This window comes from Cupressus sempervirens, chromosome 6 (assembly GCF_028749045.1).
Source record: "Cupressus sempervirens isolate cs-2001-9-10 chromosome 6, ASM2874904v1, whole genome shotgun sequence".
Taxonomy (NCBI): Eukaryota; Viridiplantae; Streptophyta; class Pinopsida; order Cupressales; family Cupressaceae; genus Cupressus; species Cupressus sempervirens.
This window is the reverse complement of record NC_143123.1, coordinates 326,172,040-326,193,154: the sequence shown is the minus strand read 5'-3', so window position 1 is coordinate 326,193,154 and position 21,115 is coordinate 326,172,040. Positions and strand designations below refer to the sequence as shown.

The 21,115-nt window shown below is 37.1% G+C and overlaps 1 protein-coding gene across 1 annotated transcript in view; it reads right to left on the bottom strand.

Annotated features, from left to right (window-relative positions):
- The window catches only part of LOC149552483 (uncharacterized), a 395,852-nt gene that overhangs the window by 275,686 nt on the left and 99,051 nt on the right, over positions 1-21,115 (bottom strand). The window contains exon 8 of the mRNA XM_089788064.1: positions 11,363-11,532. Within this exon, the coding sequence (XP_089644190.1) occupies positions 11,363-11,532 (170 nt within the window). The remainder of the gene's footprint in view (positions 1-11,362; positions 11,533-21,115) is intronic.

Genomic DNA, 21,115 nt, shown 5'->3' with positions numbered 1-21,115 from the left:
TTCATGAAATTTTGGGTTGGCTATCACATTGGTAATATAGATTAAACACACTTTTCAGACTTAAATTTATAGTGCCTAAATGTCTCAGTATTGCGACTTCATATCTTCATAAATGGTAGGAGCAGTTGACAACTGTTTGTTGAAATGTCCCATGTATATTTTCAAATGCTGTTCAGCTTAACAGTACAGTGAACACACTCCTGAACTGGATTAACAGTGACTTGTTTGACAAAATACCCACAGCAGTAAATACATTGGTAACAGAATTGAGTCTGTTTCCATGTTCAGTCTATCTCAGTGGTCCAACTCATTTATAATGAAGTTTTTTTTTTATGATCAAACATTATTTTCAAACTGGTGAACCACGCCCAGACTCAGGTTGCAATGAAGATAGTTGAATTGGAATATTAGTTGGTTTGTTTTATTATTAAATTCCTTACAAACTTGAGCGAAGTCAGTGAATAGCTTGACAAAGTTATTACCTTAAATATTTAACAGCATTTGCAAACTTTTGCCAAATTCTGAGAACAAATTAATACTGTGATCACAAACTACTGTAGGAATTTGCACAGTTTACTACATTGCCCTTCTTACTGCCAACTCGTTGCACTTTTTTGAGTTTGTGCTTGAACATATTCCAGTTGTGCTCGCATCTGAAGCGCTACATGGCTGGCTCAAGATACATATTGCAATCTCCTATAGATTTTGCACCGAAGTACTAAGCATCTCCATCTATGCATCTGAAACCAGAAAAAATAGAAAATCAATTCTATAAATTTGGCTTTATCAATGTAATATGGTTAAGGAATCAGAAATTAGAATTATACATTTTTTTACCTGACATTGGTAGTGTTTGATTTTTCTTACATAAGTCTCGTGAGAATAAGTCTCCTTGTGAATTCCCCCACATTTCTATTTCATGGACAACATCATAGAGCCCACTGCACACCTCATCATCGACCTTGAAACCTAAGCTAAACTAGAATGTCAAATTAAGGTAGTGGGCAGCTTCATGTATAGCCCTATGAAGCATACTATGCCATCATCGATCAATGACCTCCCATATGGGTCCATATTTATCCTAATTCCCTACATGAAAAGATATAATGCCCTCTTTGACCTTATTCATGCCCTCATAAATGTATCCCATCGCGGACTTCTCTCCATCAGTAATTTGCAAGAGAACAACACAAGGATCTACGAACAACAATCATTGTAAAAGTTGACAAATTAACATTTAAGTTTTTACTTTTAAAGATGAACAATGAACATGTACAAGTGTGAACAAAAATGATGTAATGAAAAGGAAATGAGGACAAAAAAGAAAATTGACTACACAATCTCCTTGATTGGTCGCCAAACATCACTCTCATCAGAAACCTAATCAGCCCTCTCAATCCCTATATTGCTCTTTGAATATGATGATGCAGTCCACTCCTCACAAACATGTGTTTTAAACCAGCCTTGGACTGAAGCAAGGATTGAAACAAGATAAAAATTGTTACAAATCAGGTGACCTTAGACGTGCCAACTTATTTTTATTTGTGAAATTCCTCATAAGGTCTAGGACCCAAGTATGAATATATATGAATTAATAAATTGTCCTTTCGTGCTCTACACACATTTTATCCAAGAAAGTTTGTCAAGATTCTCCAACATGAGGAGCAACACAAGGGGTCCAAAACATGGTGGGGTGCCTCTCAATAAGAAGTTTACCTAGAGCATTGTAATTTTCTGCACTATCCATAACTATTTGAACCACATTCTCCTCACCCACCTAATTCAACACTTCCTCCAATACCTCACAAAGATATTCATCTTTTGTTTTCCCTAAAGCATTGATTGATATCAAAAACATTGTGCCACCTGAGGACAAAAATGCAATTTAGTACAGTCAAAATTTAAAAAATTAATCACTAAATCAATAGTTTACTACTAGTAAGTATTAGTTCTACAATTACCAAATAAGGAGAAAAGAAAAGTCAAGATTGCTCTACTTCATGTGGTTTCAACTAACCATCGATCATGATGGTGGAACCCTTCCTCCTTCATACCTCACATTGTTTGGCGATTCCAACTTTCACATCGGCGACTTTTTGGGTCAAAATAGGATCTTTTATCTCCATATCATTAGGGACTTTGAACTCCAGACCACAAATAGTAACATCTATTGCAATTTGCCAATAAGGAGACCTAAAACCTTAGTCACAAGGTTTGAATTTGAGTTTGATAACTATGAAGTTCGGTTGAAGTTCGACAATTCAAAAAATTCGACATTAAATTCTCCTAATGTGATTTTCAAAAAAAATGTATATGCAATTTATTATTATATGTTTAAATAATTGATAAATAATATAAAATAATATAAGTCTTGAAATGTTTATAAGTATATGATATTTATTATATAATAATAATAATAAAATAATATTGACATGTTTTAATATTTGATAAACAATATAAAATTAATAACAAAATATACAATAATAAAAATTTAAAATTATTAACCAAACCTAAAATTAAATAATCTCAAAACATTAAATGTACAATCATAAAAATTTAAAACTATTAACTAAACCTAAAATTAAACAACTTAAAACAATAAAATTAATGTAGTTATGACCCAAACTGCCAATGGAGAGCAAAGAAAGTAGTGTTTCCTGTAGACATCATTCGTAGGGTATGGAGCAAGAGATTTCATTGCAGACATTGTTTGCAAGGCATTTTAGAGACGTTGAAAGCAAACACCGTTCACAAGGTTTGTAGGGTATTCAAGAAATGCTGTAAGCAAACATCATTTGCAGGGTTTACAAAAGAAATTGTAACCCATGACCCACGACTTGTACACGGACTCACCTGCACTCATGGTTTCAAAAATGACAGTTGTTGACTGGCCATACGAATCTAGGATGAATTTATACAAAAAATATAATATTTTTTTAGGTTAATTGAATTTTGAACCTGGAGTAGAAAATTCAACAAACCTTGTGACACAACTTAAAACAAATTAAATAAACAAAATATGTATACTAATATGTTTTACTTACAACTTTAAAAAATAATATAATCAATGTGGAATATTAGGGTCTTCAATGCAAGGAAATCCAAACATAGAAATTAAAATAATAAGTACCTTGTTGCATTAAATAGAAGACTATTGTAGAATCAAAAATCTCCAAGTGTTATTTTTGCAGCCTCGTGCCTCCTTATTCCAACCCATGTTCTGAAGCGATGGAAATCCAAACATAGAAATTAAAATAATAAGTACCTTGTTGCATTAAATAGAAGACTATTGTAGAATCAAAAATCTCCAAGTGTCATTTTTGCAGCCTCGTGCCTCTCCTTATTCCAACCCATGTTCTGAAGCAATGAAGAGTCATGCATGGAACAAAAATGGAATCTAATGCAGATTTCTCCTTATGAATATGAGGCTAAATGTCCACACTCTCAGTACCACTACTAGATGGAGGTAATGAAGAATGAAGATTTGAAAAGTCCTCTCCACGAAAGTCTGTCATTTCCTCCATACGCTTCTCTTTTAATTATTTTTTCTCTTCACATTCCTCTAAATGAGCTTGAATTTTATGTATGACATCTTGGGGTGCTCCTTTGCAAGGTTTAGCATCATGCCTTGATATATGTGCAAGCTGATATTTCAATCAGTTAATACCTCTCCAACTGTATTTAACACTACAATGCCAACATATAACTTCTTTTTTTCGGGGATGGCATGTTTCCAAGCCTTATTATCTCTTTGGATTCTAACAAGATCTGCATGAAGATCAAACTTAGGCCTAGATGAACTCCTCCCACACTTAGACATTATGTTGTTGAAATATATCATGAGTTAAAAAAATAAGCATCTACAAATTTTGTACATTCTACTTAAATTGAAATAAATAAAGCTAAAATAAAGAAAATAAAAAACTAGGACTTCTTCCTTTTCAAGGTTTTTCATCGACACAATATGAAACAAAACTAAAACAAATGCAAACAAAATGGAAATATGAAAGTAAAAATAAAATTAATAGGCACAAAAAATTTAACTCACCTCTTCAAGTTTGCTCCAAAAACAAAGAAATGCACTTCAAATCTGTAGTGGCTTCCTCCAAATACTTCTTTTAACTCTTCTCAATGTGAATGCAAGCTACAAACGATTAGCATTCAATATATGAAAACCAATCCATCTACTGGTCTATCTTCTAAAACCCCAATATTCTTCTCTCAAAGTTTTTTTGACTCTTCCTAGTGTTGGCAAATAAAGAAATACCCTTTTTGATTTAGAGAAGCCAATGAAGGAAAAGGAATTCAAAGTAAACTTTTAAAATGTTTTTTTCTTTTGCTTTTAAAGGCTAAATGTTGCGGTCAAGTCCTGGGGTCAAGACTTGGCAAATCATCCTAGACTTGGCCTGGTTTGGTTGATTCCGAGTCAAGAAGCTACCCTCTTGAGGCTTGACTCAGCTCTAGACTCGTAGAGTCATGTAACTATGATTTATACTTCAAAACTCCTGCCACAACTCTCCTAGAATAATCAATTAGCAATCATAATTTGCATCAGACCTGGTATGGCCTCCTAATGACAAATATAACTCACTACGAACAACTCCAGCACCTGTACAACACCCTTTCACTTCTTCCAGTGGTAAAGCCCAACTCCAAAGGTTTCTTGACTGGTAAAGTGTATATTAAATGTGTGCAGACTTGTACAACCTGCCCTATGAAGACCCAAATTTGTATGACACCTGCAAATCACCCTCCAAATGATGCGTCTCAATCACTAGGCTTCCTCAGTCCTGGACGACAGATAATAACTTTCTCAATCTGCTATATTAATAACTCCAGCAGAAGCAGTTCATTCTCAACAAGATAATCGCTATCACTTTCTAATCAGTTTTTTCTAAATAACAGGAAAAACATCAGATAAGTAGGCAGCTATATTGAACATCGGGTTTTACCTAAAAGTTTGAACAAATCAAAGATCCTCCAGACCATGTCTTCCAACAACGAAGCAGATATCATTCACGGGGGACTTTGTCCTCACAAACCCTTAAAGAAGTATTCTCCAATATTTCAAAAGTTTCATATTCAATCTAGCATCCTTGAAAGAGAGCTATTGAGTCTATCTACAATGCTCTCATAAGAGTTCATTCATTCACCTTTCCTGTCTGTTATAAACATAATCACTTTTAGCCTTTTCATAACTTTTTTGGGATTTTTTCCCCCCTATTTTCTTGCAATTACATTTCCCCCTATTTCATCACCACTGTTTTTCCTTTAACATTTTCCATGACATTTAAATAATTTTCCCTTAAAGTTTAAGTCCCTAAACATTTTTTGTCTTCAATGTGTTATTACATAAAAAGACAAAATCTTTCCACTTAACTATAGTCCCACATACATAAAGTTAAGTATTTCTGATTAACTTTATAAACGCGTAAATAAAGTTAAACATTTATAATTGATTTTATAAACTAATTGTATTAATACATAAGTAAATCATATTAATAATATTAAAATCTATTGTTGATATTAATAATTTACCATTGACATGACACTGCCACTAAAGATCTTAACCATGCCCAAAACTGCATCTAGACACCTTGGATCAATCCGCAATAGAAACTGCCTAGGCCAAATGGCCTCAACATCCATGTAATGTCATGGTTAGCCTATAAGGCTATGAAGAAGCAGGCTAACAACAAACTCATACAACTTGTGTTAGAAAGGGGGCATTACGGTCTGCCCTTCCCAATTATTGCTTGACCTCAAGCAATGTCAATGCAATTCACAATCAACTGATTATAACTATCTAAAACCAAGAATGATCCTAGGGAGCCAAGTCAACCTAAGAAATTGAAATACCCTCTACTAAGGACACTATCCTACAAGGTGCCCAAACCGAAGATAACCTACCAATCTCTACAAGAAGAGCAATCAAGCATTGCAGAAGCTCAGCAATCTTAGGGAAATGCTATTCAAAAAGGCCAAATTGAAAAACTATAAGAGTGAAATTTGAGATGTCAACATAGGTTGTCACATTCCTATCAACTATTGAGCTACTGATCAAAGCAATCTCAAAGTTCCAAATCAAACTCAGAACGAAACAACAACATTGAGACTATGCCATTTGAATCAAAATTAATAAACCATCAAACAAAACTAAAACTTCATTTTCTTCATCCCTTTCATTGATAGCTTTCATGCAAACCTTCTAAACATGGATGCACATTATTAGAAACTAATCCATCAAAAATATCATCTTGAAAACCACCGACAAATCTTGTGAAATCAATTAACTTATGGCTATCATCCTCAGAAGATAAACCAACAACTGTGAGTTCAACTTCTTGTTGTTCCTCTTGAACTTCATCTACTTGTATCCCCTTAGGATAAAAATGTTGGAATCATCATACCTCATTCCATCCCACTTAAGGCATCCCTTCTACAATTTGCATAATTTTCATAGACCTACTATTCATTTATAGTTTTATAGAAGTGGCTGCAATAGATGACTGTTTTTCTAGTTTGTACAATGAGCAATGAGTCATACATAGCAGCAAGAAAAGGTCATCAACTTCTTTGTCCCTGACTTCAGCAAACTTGATTGCAAGTCCCTATGCTTGAGTAATTGCATGTAATATGATTTCATTCTTTCTACTGCCTCTTTTATTGTGTTTTCAAATGAGGTTGTCAATTAATTTTTGAGTGTTGTCTTCTCTTGCTAATACCTGCACAACTTGATCTTCTGAAACCACATAACGCTCCTTCAAATCTTGCACATCTAAAGGTCTTTGATCAAGGTCACCAAGTACAAAGGGGTCGCCACTGAATGGATATTCAGATTTACTATCATTTGTAGGAGCAATGTCATCATTAGTATTAGCTGAATCACTAGTTGTTATCATGCAATCCTCTAGAGGAGATGGAGGAAAATCTTTAAATTGAATCTCCTCAGAAGAAGAATTTTCATTGGTCTTATCCATTCTGATTTCTATTTCTCCAACAATGAGCTCAGTTCGCCCCTCACCTATAACAACTGATTCTTCTTCCTCTTTTTTGTTTGTCCAAACTTTACTTGTCAAATCAAATTCTTTGAACTCGTGAAAATCAAAGTATTTTCATTAAAGCACATGAAAAATTAGAAGCAACTTTTTCTTCCCTAGACTTCATTGTTTCCTTTTGGAGTTCAACTGTATTAGATTTGTTTCTTCATTGCTTGTCCAAATTTCATTTGCTATCTTATCTTCAGATTTTTCAACAAGGTTCTCATCTTCAGTAATACATAGGGTGTCAACTTCATTTTTAGATTTTCTTATCTTATGGGCAGTATTCCAATCATCTGTGCTAGAGGGAATACATGGAGAACTAACTTCATCCTTAGCTTCCCTGTTCACATGATCAATTTGAATCAAACTTATACTGAACTCATGTACTTCTTCTTTCCCAAACTTCCCTTCTATGTCCTTTTCTTCTATTAACACCTTAACCATTTTCCCTGCGCATACATGATTAGGCTGCCAAGCCTCTTAGCAAGAAAAGTAAAGATTTCTTCTCAGTTGCTTCTTACTGATATTTTAGGTTTTTCACTAGAAGAGTCATTTTCATTAACTTCTGATTTCATTTTGATGATGGATCTAAACCATCAAGGATACTAATGAAGGTACTGAAGATATTCTAACATCTCTTCATAAATCTTCATCTTTCTGATGAACTGTTCAAGCTGGCAGGATACAACTGCTCTGATACCACTATAATGGGCTGTCCTCCTTGTCTGGTGTTTTTCTCTCTTATAATTTTTTCTTTTACTCTAATTGTTCAAGTATGTGGTTGCTTGAGAAGTGTATATAGTACTGACAAAATTACCAATAGATAAATTTACAAATATATATGGCCATAACAAATGCATATGACAATGTAGTTTTCAATGCAAACATAAACTTATCCAGCACTGATAAATCAAATATCCAGCAGCAAATAGAGATTCTCAGATTTATGAAAGAAAATGATATTTTGTTTACAATTCTAATGTCAAATACCAAATCACTGAAACTACAAGCGGCTGCCTTCAAAACAAACCAACATTAATATTTATACTTCAAAATTCCCACCACAAATCTCTCAGAATGATTAATTCACTATTATGATTTACATCAGACCTGGTACAGCCTCCTAATCACAACTACAGCTCACTGTGAACAGCTATAACACCTGTATGGCACCCTTCTGCTTCTTCCACACTTGTACAGCCTAATTTCAAAGGTTTCCTGACCGGTAAGGTGTATTTTTAATGTATGCAGACTTGTACAGCCTGCTCCATGAATTCCCAAATTTGTACGGTACCTGCAGATCACCCTTCAAATGATACAGCTCAATCACTTCACTTCCTCAGTACTGAACAGCAGATAATAACCTTCCCAATCTGCTATATTAATTACTCTAGTAGTAGCAGTTTGTTCTCGGCAAGATAATCACCAGCACTTCCTAATCAGCCCTTTTTGGATAACTACAAATACATCAAATAAGTAGCAGCTACATTGCACATCAGATTTTACCTCAAAGCTTAAACAAATCAAAGATCCTCCTGACTGCATCTCCCAGCAGCAAAGAAGATGTCATTCATGACAAATATTGTCCTCACAAACCCTAAAAGAAGTTTTCTCCAATATTCATAGATTTTGTATTCAATTCAGCATGCCTAAAAGAGAGCTCTTAAATCTTTTTTATAATGCTCTCATAAGAGCTCATTCACTCCCCTTGCCAATATGGGATAAACAAAATCAGTTTTTGCCTTTTCCTCTTTTTATTTGAGATTTTTTATTTTCCCCTAATTTATTGTGATTGTTTTTCCTTCAATATTTCCCATGACATTTTAAAAGTTATCACTTCAACTTAAGTCCCCAAACATTTTATGTCTCCAATGTAATTCCTGTTACATATTTGTATTTAACTTTATATATTAACTTTATTAATGCATAAATAAGTCGTACCAATGATATTAAAATCTACTTCTGATATTAATCAATTACCAACGACATGACAGTGCCATTGAAGATCTCAATCATGCCCAAAAATGACTCACCATAAAATGTAAGTATGCCCAAAACTACATTCAGACACCATGAATCAATCCACAACTGCCTACGCCAAATGGCCTCAAGATCCCTTTAATGTCCTGGTTAGCCAACAGGACCATAAAGAAATAGGCTAACAACAAACTCACACACCGTGTGCTAGAAAGGGGACATTACAAGAGGACGAAAAACAGAGAAGCATGGAGTATTGAATAAGTTAAAATTTATTAATGCAGATTTCGACAATGAGGATGGGGTCACAGCATGTAAAAGAATGTGTAGTAGTGTTGAAAAGAGGTGCGAGGTGGAGATGAAGACTAGCAAAGCATAGAAAATGAATTGCAAATAAGTGAATGGGAACAGTGTGAGAAGCAAAACTGATAGAAAAAGTGGCAGCAAGAGTTTGCATAGGGGGAGTTTACAAGCAAGGTAAAACATTAAAGATAAAAAACATGGTTGGAAGGTTGCTGGCAGCAGAGTGTAACTTTAAAACAGAGCATGAAGTTGTATACATAATTGAGCATGTGAATACGAATTCACATATTGTAAGTCAGTTGTATACAATATACATATATACATACATATATATCAACTATGGTTATGAGTTCATGTATGTGGAATTTAGGAAATATTTGAAGTTGAGCATTTAAATTCTGCAGGTAACTTGTATATTTTTTACCAGATTATTAGTTTAAAGTATGACAAATGATGTTTTGCTATTAACCCTCACCAACATTTGCATTAACTTGATAATTCCGTTCATAGCAATTCTGTTTATGGGATTAGATTGTGTGTTACTTAAGTTCAGCAACTGACTTACACTCTCTAAATAGAGTCACAATGATAGGTCTATTTTAAAAGGTTTCATCTCAATTCTTATACCTTCAGGAATTTTATCACAGAATTGAATGCAAAATTCTGTAAAACTTTACCCTGGGCATGATAGGCAGTACAGAAACCATATCAGCAATCTGAACAATCGTCTTATTGAGATCAGAAACAAAAGAGCTCATTCAATTCCTTGAAAGATTAATAAAATATTAAAAAGGAAATCCTTCAAAGACTTATGTGGTATTCAAAAGTAGCTTCAAGCAAGAGGTGAAAGGCAAAAGAATATCTAGACACACCTAAACTAAAGGGACAAAATGCTCCTAGGACAAAGTGATGATTACTTAAGAAACAAAACCGCAAAATATAAAATATATTCTAAAATGTGAAACACGAAATGATTTTAAACATCAGTAGATTCCAAAAAACTCATGTCTTCTGAATTCATCAAGAACATTAAATCCCTGTTAAGGAATTTGATCATGAGCCAATGAAGAAACTTTCATTAGAAAGACTAGAGAGAACACAGCGAAAATACTCAGGAAACTTTGCTTGTTGAAATCTTGAATTTGTTTCTTTACTATTACAGTTTACAATATAACAATGAATAGATACTCTCATCCACCCAAAACCCATGGGCAGCCTGAAACAATTGCCAATAAGCATGAGCTGGTGGAAATATTAAAAAAGAGCACATGAGGAATATGTTGTCTCTAAACAAGATATAAGAAGAAAATCTATTAAAAAAGCATATCATTTGAAGTTCAGGGTACCAATTGATAGGAGGGAAATAAAAATGTATAGCAAATAGTGTTAACTTAGGTATATTGTACAGCGGCAAATATTATATGCCAGTGAGCACTAAAAGATATTCATGATGACCATATCGTGTTCTATGATACTTGTATTTTAGTTTCAACCTTTTCTGAACACATTTTAAAAATATACAAAAAAGCCAACTAAAGATATTGCAATACACATTAGCAACCTTGAATACACCCATCAAACCCTGTTTATTTTATTTTATTCTCATACAATTAAACATTATTCTCTCAAAGGCTACCATTTGAAAGTTCTTGTATGGTGTACCCATACCAGTAAACAATAATATTAGCCCTTGCAAGATCGAAGGAAATAAACAAGAAGGGGAGCATTTATAGCATAGTTTCCTTATAAGCCTTTTGTTGAGCCGGTGCAGCCTTGTATCAGGCATTATATAAGATGCATTTCTCCAAAAATTAATAATCAATATGCAGTACCTAAAATGAATTCTTGTTATATTTGACTTTATAATTTAATGTCAATGTCACTCTATATCTATGTCCATTTGAATTTGCAATGCTTCGAACAAGGTATAATCTCAACAAAATCTAGTGTGATTTTTCATTCATTCAAGAGTACAAAACCTTCAACAAACAAACTAATAACCAAATATCACTACATCTATTGAATGCATAATTGCTGACCTGATTTGCATGATAGAAAATGCATTTTACAATCCATTCAATCACAGGTTCCACCAAACGAGCATACATCTTCTTTTCATTGTAAGATTTTATCCACCTGATGCTTAGATTCCCAGAAAGAACCCTTTGAAATATTGCAGAATAGTCACCAAGACTGGCAATCAAAAATCCTGATAAATGTGTTCAGAAATAAATTACACATTTTGCAATAGAAAATCAAACACATCAAAATTTTGCAATAAAATAGAAATACAGACAGTCTGAAAACATTATAAAGAAAAGTAAATAAGGCAAGGTAAAATAGTGTGCTTCACCAGAAAATCAAAAGTTAATTTTATTTTTGCTCGCAATGAATGGTATCATCTTGTGGTCAAAAGCAAGATAAAAAGAATAATGGGTGAGATTCCATCACTGTCAATACTAATTGAAGTCGAGATTTCATATTTTCTGTGTTAATGTATAGTGATTTAGGAATTTGACTGATCATTTACGCAGAAAATGTTATGACAGCTTAAATTCTAGTGTTAGTTTCAGAAGTTACATGCCATTCCCCATTTGTACAGTTTTCCCTTCATGTCGAATGTTTCCCTTCATGTCGAATGAGCATAGGCAGCTCAAATAATGTGCAATACATAACTCAAAAGAACTATTGTATTTGAACTTACACAACCGAAAAGGTAATACTTGCAATGCATATAGAAATGCATTAAAGTATATTTAGGCTAGAAAAGTTGTAAATGAAAAAGGTCAGAACCATAGACAAATACTTGGGTTAATCCTCATTGCATGCGATGTTGTTTCTAGTACATGTTTTTTTTGTCATCGGTAGAAATTGTGTATCAACCGACAGGTCCCTTCGGGAAGGAAATTGTGTATCAGCCGACGGGTCCCTTTGGAAAGGAAATTGTGTATCAGCCGACAGGTCCCTTCGGAAAGGTTCTTGTTATGTAGCCGACAGGTCCCTTCGGAAATAATTTTGTTATGTAGCGGACATAATGTATCTAGCTGACGAACCCCTTCGGGAAAGTTCTTCGGAAAGTATTTATAACCCTTTCGGAAAGCATTGTAATCATGAGATCAGATTATGGAAGCATAATGTAATGTTCTGGCATATGCGAATAATAATAGGAAGAGTTATGCTGTTTGTGTTTGTGTTCACTATCTGTGTGCATTTTTTTAATTAACCTATGCCGTAAACATTTGGTGCCATTGCCTAATGGACCTGGTATGCAGGCAGGCGGCTATGAATTAAATGCCGAATCAGTTGAACAAAGATAAGAGTAAGCTGAAGGAAAAAGATGACATACGCGTTGCCCAGGAAAATTTAATTCTGGCTCAGCAGGTAGAGCGCCGAAGGAGATTCCAGAAGATTGCCGACGGAAACAGGAGTGCGGAAGGATTGTTGAAGGAGACTTGACAACGGCTTGATTTGGTGGAAGAAGCAAGGGAGGAGTTTCTGAACCTACATACGCCACGAGAAGAGAATCCTGACGGAAGGAGATCGACTCGCATGGCTCAGAGTGTCGAGGGAGCACGAGCGTGGAGTGAACTCTTCGTCCGAGATGTACTTCCGGAACGAACAGCTTCAGTTGACGAACCCTCTTCTTCACCAAACAGCGCGGGTGTTGAAAACAGTGCAGAAGCCGAAAATAGCACGGACGCCGAAAACAACTCAGGTGTAGAAAACAGCGCGGACGTGCAGAACAGCGTGGGTGTTCAAAACAGCGCGGGAGCTCAGAATAGCACGGGTGCTCAAAACAGTGTGGGCATGCAAAACAACGTAGGTACACAACAAAACCCTCAACATATAGTGATAATGGCAGGTCCGAAGGAAAAGTTGCCTAAATTTGATGGTGATGAAGCAGCTGACCCCATTCGACATTATAAAACATGTGAAATGATCTAGAGGGCAAATGGCATAACATATACAAACGAATGGATCCGACAATTTCCCGCTACCCTACGGGGTATTGCAATTGATTGGTTTACTAATACAGATCCACAAAAGTTAAATAGTTGGGATAACATTAAGGAGTTCATCGCAGAATTTCAACTTCTACGTGACGATAATGAAATTGTAGTGGAGATATTCAATACCAAGCAAAAGAAGAATGAAACAGTACGGATCTTCGCCAGGAGGTTGAAGGACTTAATCAGTAAAATGGAGAATAAGCTGGCAAATGGGCTCCAGAAAAGATGGTTCATTGAAGGCCTTCACTCGAAGTTGCGGAAAAAAATGAAGATCGTGCCACCATCGACATATACTGAAGCATACAATCGGGCATTGAACCTCGAAAGTGAACAAAAGACAAAGAAGAAGAAGACCAGCTCATCCGATTCAGATGATGATGAGCCTTCAGGAGAAGATAGCAGCAACGATGAAGGCAGCAGCAAGAAAGTCCGTTCTCTTCAGAAGGACATGCTTCGGATGATGAAAGAGTTCAAAAACATGAACAAGGAGACTAAGGGCAATGACCTATGGTGTACGGAGTGCAAGAAAGAAGGCCATACGAAAGGATCCTGCCCAAAAGATCAATTTTGTGAGATTTGCCAAACTCTAGGACACTACGTAAACGAATGTCCTTTCAACCTGAAATCAAGAACACCACGGCAAGTGTTCCTCACGCAGGAGGCATCCCCGTCAGGAGGGAACGGGAACACCAGTACGGAAGGTGCCACATCGGGCAGATATAGAAACAACCGACACGGTCAAAACAACAACAATACAGGTGGAAGGAGTCAAATTCAGTATGATGCGAATGGTCGGTCAATAGTTCAATGCCGCGCATGCAATTTGTGGGGTCACTTCGCTCGAGATTGCACAACGGCAAACACCCCGAAGTTGCTATGCCGATGGTGTGGACCCGGCGATCATGACGATGCGAAGTGCCCAAAGTCCAAAGTAAACTTGATTACTGTCGAGACGGATGAGGAAGAAGTTCTGGCAATCACTCGGAAGCAGGCAAGGCTATACCCCGATCCAACGAAAGGAAAAAAAGAGACTGGAGGAAGCACGGGCAGAGATCTAGAAAGTAACGCAGATAGAAACGGCACACCTGAAGGACACAGCGAGTACCTTCGTACGGAACTACGCAAAACAGAACATTGTATGGCAAATATTGCAAGCTGAGATACCCGTCAGGATAAATGATCTGTTGCTCACTATGCCTCAACTCCGTACTTCCCTCACAAATATAGTCCTGATTGCTAAGCAACCAGTAGAGCAGGAAAAGGAGAAACAGGGGGGTGCAAGTGCAGAAGACCCGATGCTGTTAGCTCTTTCATCCGGACGCTATCCAACAGTTGTTGAAATGGGCATTCTCGGGACCGTGCTAACGGACACGATCGTGGACGGAGGGTCCGGTGTCAATGTGTTGCCTGAAGACACCTAGAAAAAATTGGGACAGCCGACATTATGACCGCCTACATTCCAGCTGCTAACAGCCGATCAACATGGAATCAAGCCATTGGGAATACTCACAGCGCAACCAGTGACAATTGGAACACAACCGTTCCTGTTGGTCGTGATCCCACTGAAGCGGAGAGGATACGATGCCATTCTGGGCCAAGGGTGGCTGATACAAGCCAAGGCAAAGCACGATTGGAAGAAAAATACTTTATCACTTGAAAGCAAAGGGCGGAGGTACGTCATTGATCTACACACTCAAATGGTCGGGGAAGAAGCTCTATCGTCAGATTCCGAAGAAGAAGAGGATGAAAGGAGGCAAAATATGGAACCAGATCAGGAGGGAGTCCTAAGGTTAGAAGGAAGATCAACAAATGACGATCTGGATTCAGTGAACAGTCTTTACCACTGGCAGATAGAGGACTACGAACTCTTTCCGAGTTCTAATATGCTAAGGATCGACGAAGGTAAAAAAGAAGGAAATGAATGTTCGAAGGAACACAGAGAAGCCGAAGAAGGAAATGAATGTCCGAAAGAACACAGAGAAGCCGAAGAAGGAAATAAATGTCCGAAGGAACAAAGAGAAGCCGACGGAGGAAATGAATGTCCGAAGGAACATGGAGAAGCCGAAAGAGGAAATGAATGTTCGAAGCAACACAGAGAAGCCAAAGAAGGAAATGCGGGTATGACTGAAGTTGAAGGAAAGAACATACAGTACGAACTCAAAAGGAGGAAAGATTCTACTATACGACCGCGCAGGAAGAAAGTATTACGTCAAACCACAGATATAGCAGAAAGGTGCTAGCAGCAAGGAAGACACATCATATGGTCCACACAGGAAACAAAGCGGAAGGGTTTAATAAAAGTTGCAGCAGTACGAAGTGGACGTGTTATTCACAACCAGAAGGGGCAGTTGCCGGAGTCCATGGTACGGAGCTTCGGGAACAAACTAGGCGATATGGAGATGACACAGAACAGGCATAGCAGGTTTCAACCAGGACAGTTAGCGTTGAGGTATGATGGGTATTGAATATCTCCACTACAATTTCATTCTTCTTCCGTACTGTATTAAATATCAAATTAAGTGGGTTGGACCATATCAAATTCGGGAAGTGGGTGATAATGGAGCAATAAAACAATGGATGCTAGACGGAAAGGAAGTTGCCGACACAATGAATAGGTCGAAGTTGAATGTCTACCATGAAAGAAGTAACGCACCTCCATGGACGAACAACTGAGAGAAGAAGCCTGTAACTACTGTACATATGTAAATATTGTACATAGTTGTTCAAAAAAGAAAAAGAAAAAATTGAAAATTTGAAAAAAGGCACTGTACAGATTCTTAACCTGCTCACCGTACGATTTTTGGAGGTTGTGTACGGAATTTATTGGTTCACCGTACAGATTTTATAATAAGAAAGAATGTACGGTTTTTTAATGCTACTGTACGATTTTTTAGTGGGCAGATATTGTACGGATTTTCAAGACAGTTCTCGTACGGATATTTTCACAATTGTCGTACAGATTGTGGAGACAGTGTACAGATTTTTAATAATTTAACAGCGTACGGATTTCTTGTGAGTAGGCAGTGTACGGATTTCGAGTTCCCGCCACCGTACGGTTTTCTAAATTCATCACAAGTTTTATAAAATCTTATTACCGTACGGCGTACGGATTTCTGGAGGGCGTTTGGATGCACAGTGAAGATAGCGTATGAAAATTTCAATATTGGACGCATTGTACGGATTTTAAAAGGAGTAGTCAGGGCACGGGTTTTAGCCAGCAGTGTACGGATTCTTTCCTGCAATTACAATATGGATTTTTGGAGCCAGGTCACTGTACGGATTTTCCACATATCCAAAAGTACGGATTTTCTTAAGGTTCCAGCATACGAATTTTGGAAGGCTGTATCGTATGGATTCCAGATTCTGAAGATTAGCGTACGGAGTTTTTGAGATTGATGCAATGTGCACTATACGGAGTTGTGAAAACATTGATCTGGAGAACCTATTTCATGCAGATTTTCTTCTACTTTCAGCGTACGATCTTCAGGATGGTGGTTTAGCAAACACAGTACAACATCATGGTGTAGATGTGCATTGGCAGCGCAGGAGGTTTTGTAAATTAAAAAAAAAAGTCAACAAATCAAAAATGCTCAGAATGAGTATCAGATGATGCCATAGGGAACGGGAAGCATCAGCAATTGCCAAAAAGAGTGTAGAATCAACAGAAAATACCATAAATGGTGTGTTCCTGTGCCCCAGGACCCCGCAAGGGCCCTGCCCCTCGACCCCGCCAAGGGCGTTGCCCCCTGGACCCCCAGTCGTTGCGGATATCAGTCGTAGGAGTCTAACCAATGGAGAAGACTTGGAGTTGCTGCAAGCATGGAGTGTCTGTGTACCAGAGGCACTGAGAGTAGGTGTTGGCCGTGAGGCTGTCTTGGTGGATGCGTAGAGAGCTCGGGAGGAGCTGATCATCCAATTGGAGGCAGTGCAGCGACACTTGGTTCAGTGTACTCGGAATTGGAAGGCAGAAAGCGGCACAAGTGGCTATCAGGGTCAAATGTCAGATTGGCTAAGGTGACAGTGTTGAAGACCAATTAGTCACTCAATGTATTTTGGTTGTTGATTTGTCTCAGAGATTTTGTAATAGTTGTCAAGAGACGACTTTTTTTTTGGGGGGGATGATGTCATCGGCAGAAATTGTGTATCAGCCGACGGGTCCCTTCGGGAAGGAAATTGTGTATCAGCCGACGGGTCCCTTCGGAAAGGAAATTGTGTATCAGCTGACGGGTCCCTTCGGAAAGGTTCTTGTTATGTAGCCGACGGGTCCCTTCGGAAAGATTTTTGTTATGTAGCGGACATAATGTATTTGGCCGACGAACCCCTTCGGAAAAGTTCTTCGGAAAATATTTATAACCCCTTCGGAAAGCATTGTAATCATGAGATCAGATCATGGAAGCATAATGTAATGTTCTGGCATATGCGAATAATAATAGGAAGAGTTCTTCTGTTTGTGTTCGTGTTCACTATCTGTGTGCATTTTTTTAATTAACCTATGCTGTAAACATTTTTCGCTTCCTTACAAATGTTTTTGAAATTCATAACACAAGTAGATAGGAATCAATTGTTAGAATGGTCGAGGTTGCCATTGCACCAAAAGATCAACTTGTCAATACCCAATACAACCAATAGTTTTATAGAACCACAGGAGGCAGTTAAGCCATGTTGCAAACCCCGCCAAGGATGCTAGCCCACTGCCAACAATCTCCCTCCCACCATCACTTGCCATGGCTATGTGCATTCAAACCTATTACCAAGCTCTAATACCACCTGTTAGGATGGGCAGGGTGGTTGTTGCACCAAAAGATCAGCATGTCAATTGCCCAATACAACCAAAAATCTTATAAAACCACAAGAGGTGGTTAAGCCAAGTCGCAAACCCTGCGAGGGATGCTGGCCCACTACTAACATTAGGATCCTATGAAACAATTTGCAACCATAGTTCTTGTTCTTAGTGGTTGGAATTAAACTTGCATAGCCATATTATTGATTGCACTGTGGTTTTGTAGGTTGGTTAAGCAAACATACATTGAGTAGCATGTCATGGGCTACAGATTTTTAAAAATAATGGATTTTGGAATGACAGTGAACATGTTAACTGAACAGTAAAATGATTAGATATGTGTAACACAACTTAGTAAACAGTGAACACAACAAGTAGGGTGCAGACATCGCAAGTTGAAAATTTACAGGAAAAATGAAGGTTTCAACAACTTCATACAAAGCCCCCAATAATCATAGGCAGTAGTTTCATAAATTGTGCATGAAAGGATTTCATAAAATTCAGGTGGCAGTTACATAATCTCTAGGGTAGTTTCATAGAGAAGTGGTGGTTTAAGCTTGGTCTAGTGCTGATACCATCATGGGTCAAAACGGATTAGTAGTGCCCAGCAAAATTTTGAATTCCTCTACAAAACAGTTTTTCAATGACTTCCTTGTAGGGATTATATAAGTTTATTGAACGTGTAAACACCCATAAAGGCACATCAAAAGGATTTGAATTGAATTACTTGAATTTGAGCAGATTTCATAGGTTCACATGACTGTCGAAGGCAAAGGGCAGAACTGAAAAAGTGTAGAGTTGTTGCAGCGATCTTAGGGAATGAAATAAGTTGATTTCAGACCTATTGTGTGCACAAGGGACACCTAAGATTGTATTCCTCCTAGAAGATAGTGGGAGAAATAGTGTTTTTAAGTATTTTTCTAGGTTTCCAAGATGGGTCAATGTGATGATGTGGGGATAGATTCCAGGGATGACAAAAAAATTGCAAAATTTTGGGTATGGTGGGGAAGCTGTTATTCGAATAAGTTAATAGATGCAATATGCCTAATTTTCTATGGTGATCTCCCCCCTTAATGTCACCTTCCTTTGATTTTATGCACAAAATAGAGCAAGTTCTTCTACTCTAAAAAAGGGGTGATGTCCCCTACAAGTCCTTAAGTCCATTGGACGTCTAGGACACTAGAGGTAATATAGTTTGCAAACTTGGATTCAGAGTACCGGGCAATCCCAAAAATAATTGACTTGGTAAAAACTCGGCAAGACCTCAACAAAAACTCAGGAAAAACTCGGCAAGTCAGAGAATACTAAAACTTAAAATTTCTTAATCATGTTTTTTTTGAAAAATTCAATTACCAAATGTGTTTAAAATTAAAAATTGACATCTCAAAAAGAGAAAATGCATGGTTTTATAGCATTAAAAACATACAACACAAGAATATTAATTGCACTCGCGATTTTATCCATGTTTTCTTGTGCCTCTAAATGTGCATGAGTTAAACTTGTAAAAACTCATGGAGTTAAAAAAATAGAGTACTCGGCAACTTGGAGAGTACTCACAGAGTTTGCAAACTATGAGAGGTACCATAAGTATAATACTAAGAAGCAGCACCCAGATCATTCCAATTCTTGGAAGAAAACAAGTTCAACTCTAGTGATCCCAAATAACCTTCACATGCTTCCTCTAGCTGCTGCACATTATCTGTCTCTGATGCATCAATCTTTAACATCGGCCTAGCTGGCCAACTAGCATAGTGAACACTTTGTCACTCCTATTTTTTGTTTGTTAAAGCTCAGCCTTTGAAACTCTGGAATATGATACTTCATATGCATCTTTACTTTATTTCCAAACCACAAGGCATAACTCTCAACTGCGGCACAATGCAGAGTCAAGATTCATGGCAGTGCAATTGAGTGCACATACTGTTTCCTAGCAACAAATTCAGAAACATTCCATGGATGTTTTTAGAGAACAGCATATGTGATATACAATCAAGAACTACCAAGACTGGAGCTTAATGATCTAAGAGAGCTAACAACCATAGCGTGTCACAGTCCTTCCAGAACTCAAATGCTCAAACATAGACATAACAGTTACTGTGATCTTTTGGATGCCCTGACATCAATGACAGAACCAACCAGTACCTTTGACAGCAATGACAACCTCTGCTCAAAGCCTTCTACAACAATGCAATCAGCAGTATCATTCCCCAACTAATTTCATATTTCTGAATTATTCCGCACAGATAATAAATTCATTTATTTTATTGGGGAGTTCCTTACTTCCACATTTAAAGCTCAAAATTATAGGCTGAGTTATTCTTATAATTATTCTCCTTGCTATATGGCAGGAATTAGTCCCTGCCTTGGTGTTGTACAGCTGGCAACAAATACTGCAGCCTTGAAACCTTTGAAATTTGAATGGAATATTCCACCAAACCTATTAAGGATTTCCAAAACTGTGATTCCCTCCAACAGGAGACTTATCAGTTTATGTTTACTTATGAATTTCTCCTCAAAGCAAAGCTGCAGCAAAGTCACCCAAAATAGCTGAATCTTATGTCAGAGCTTGTCTTTCCAATGCTGCAATCACATTTAACCTTGTATGGCTTCTTTTATGCAACAGTTCCGTTCTCTAAAAGTTGTGATCTCCAATACTAGCTGCAGATTGATTTTTTTTAAACTGTACAGCTGCAAACTCTAAACTCTGCAATACTACTCTATAATTTGTACAACAGTCTTATAATGACTTCCCCTTTATGCAGGTGCATGTCAAAGGCTGCATAAACAAAGTACTGAACAATATACTAAGGATATTTAGAATGTTTATTTCCTAAGTTACCAATGCAGGATCTGATGCTGATGTGGGTGCAGGGTGCTGATGCACGGATCCGCGGATTTTTTTGGGGGGGGATTTTGGATGTGTTTGGGTATGTCCATCTATAAATATATATTTTTCAATATATATACTATAATAATATAATTTATGTAGGCAAAGAAATGCA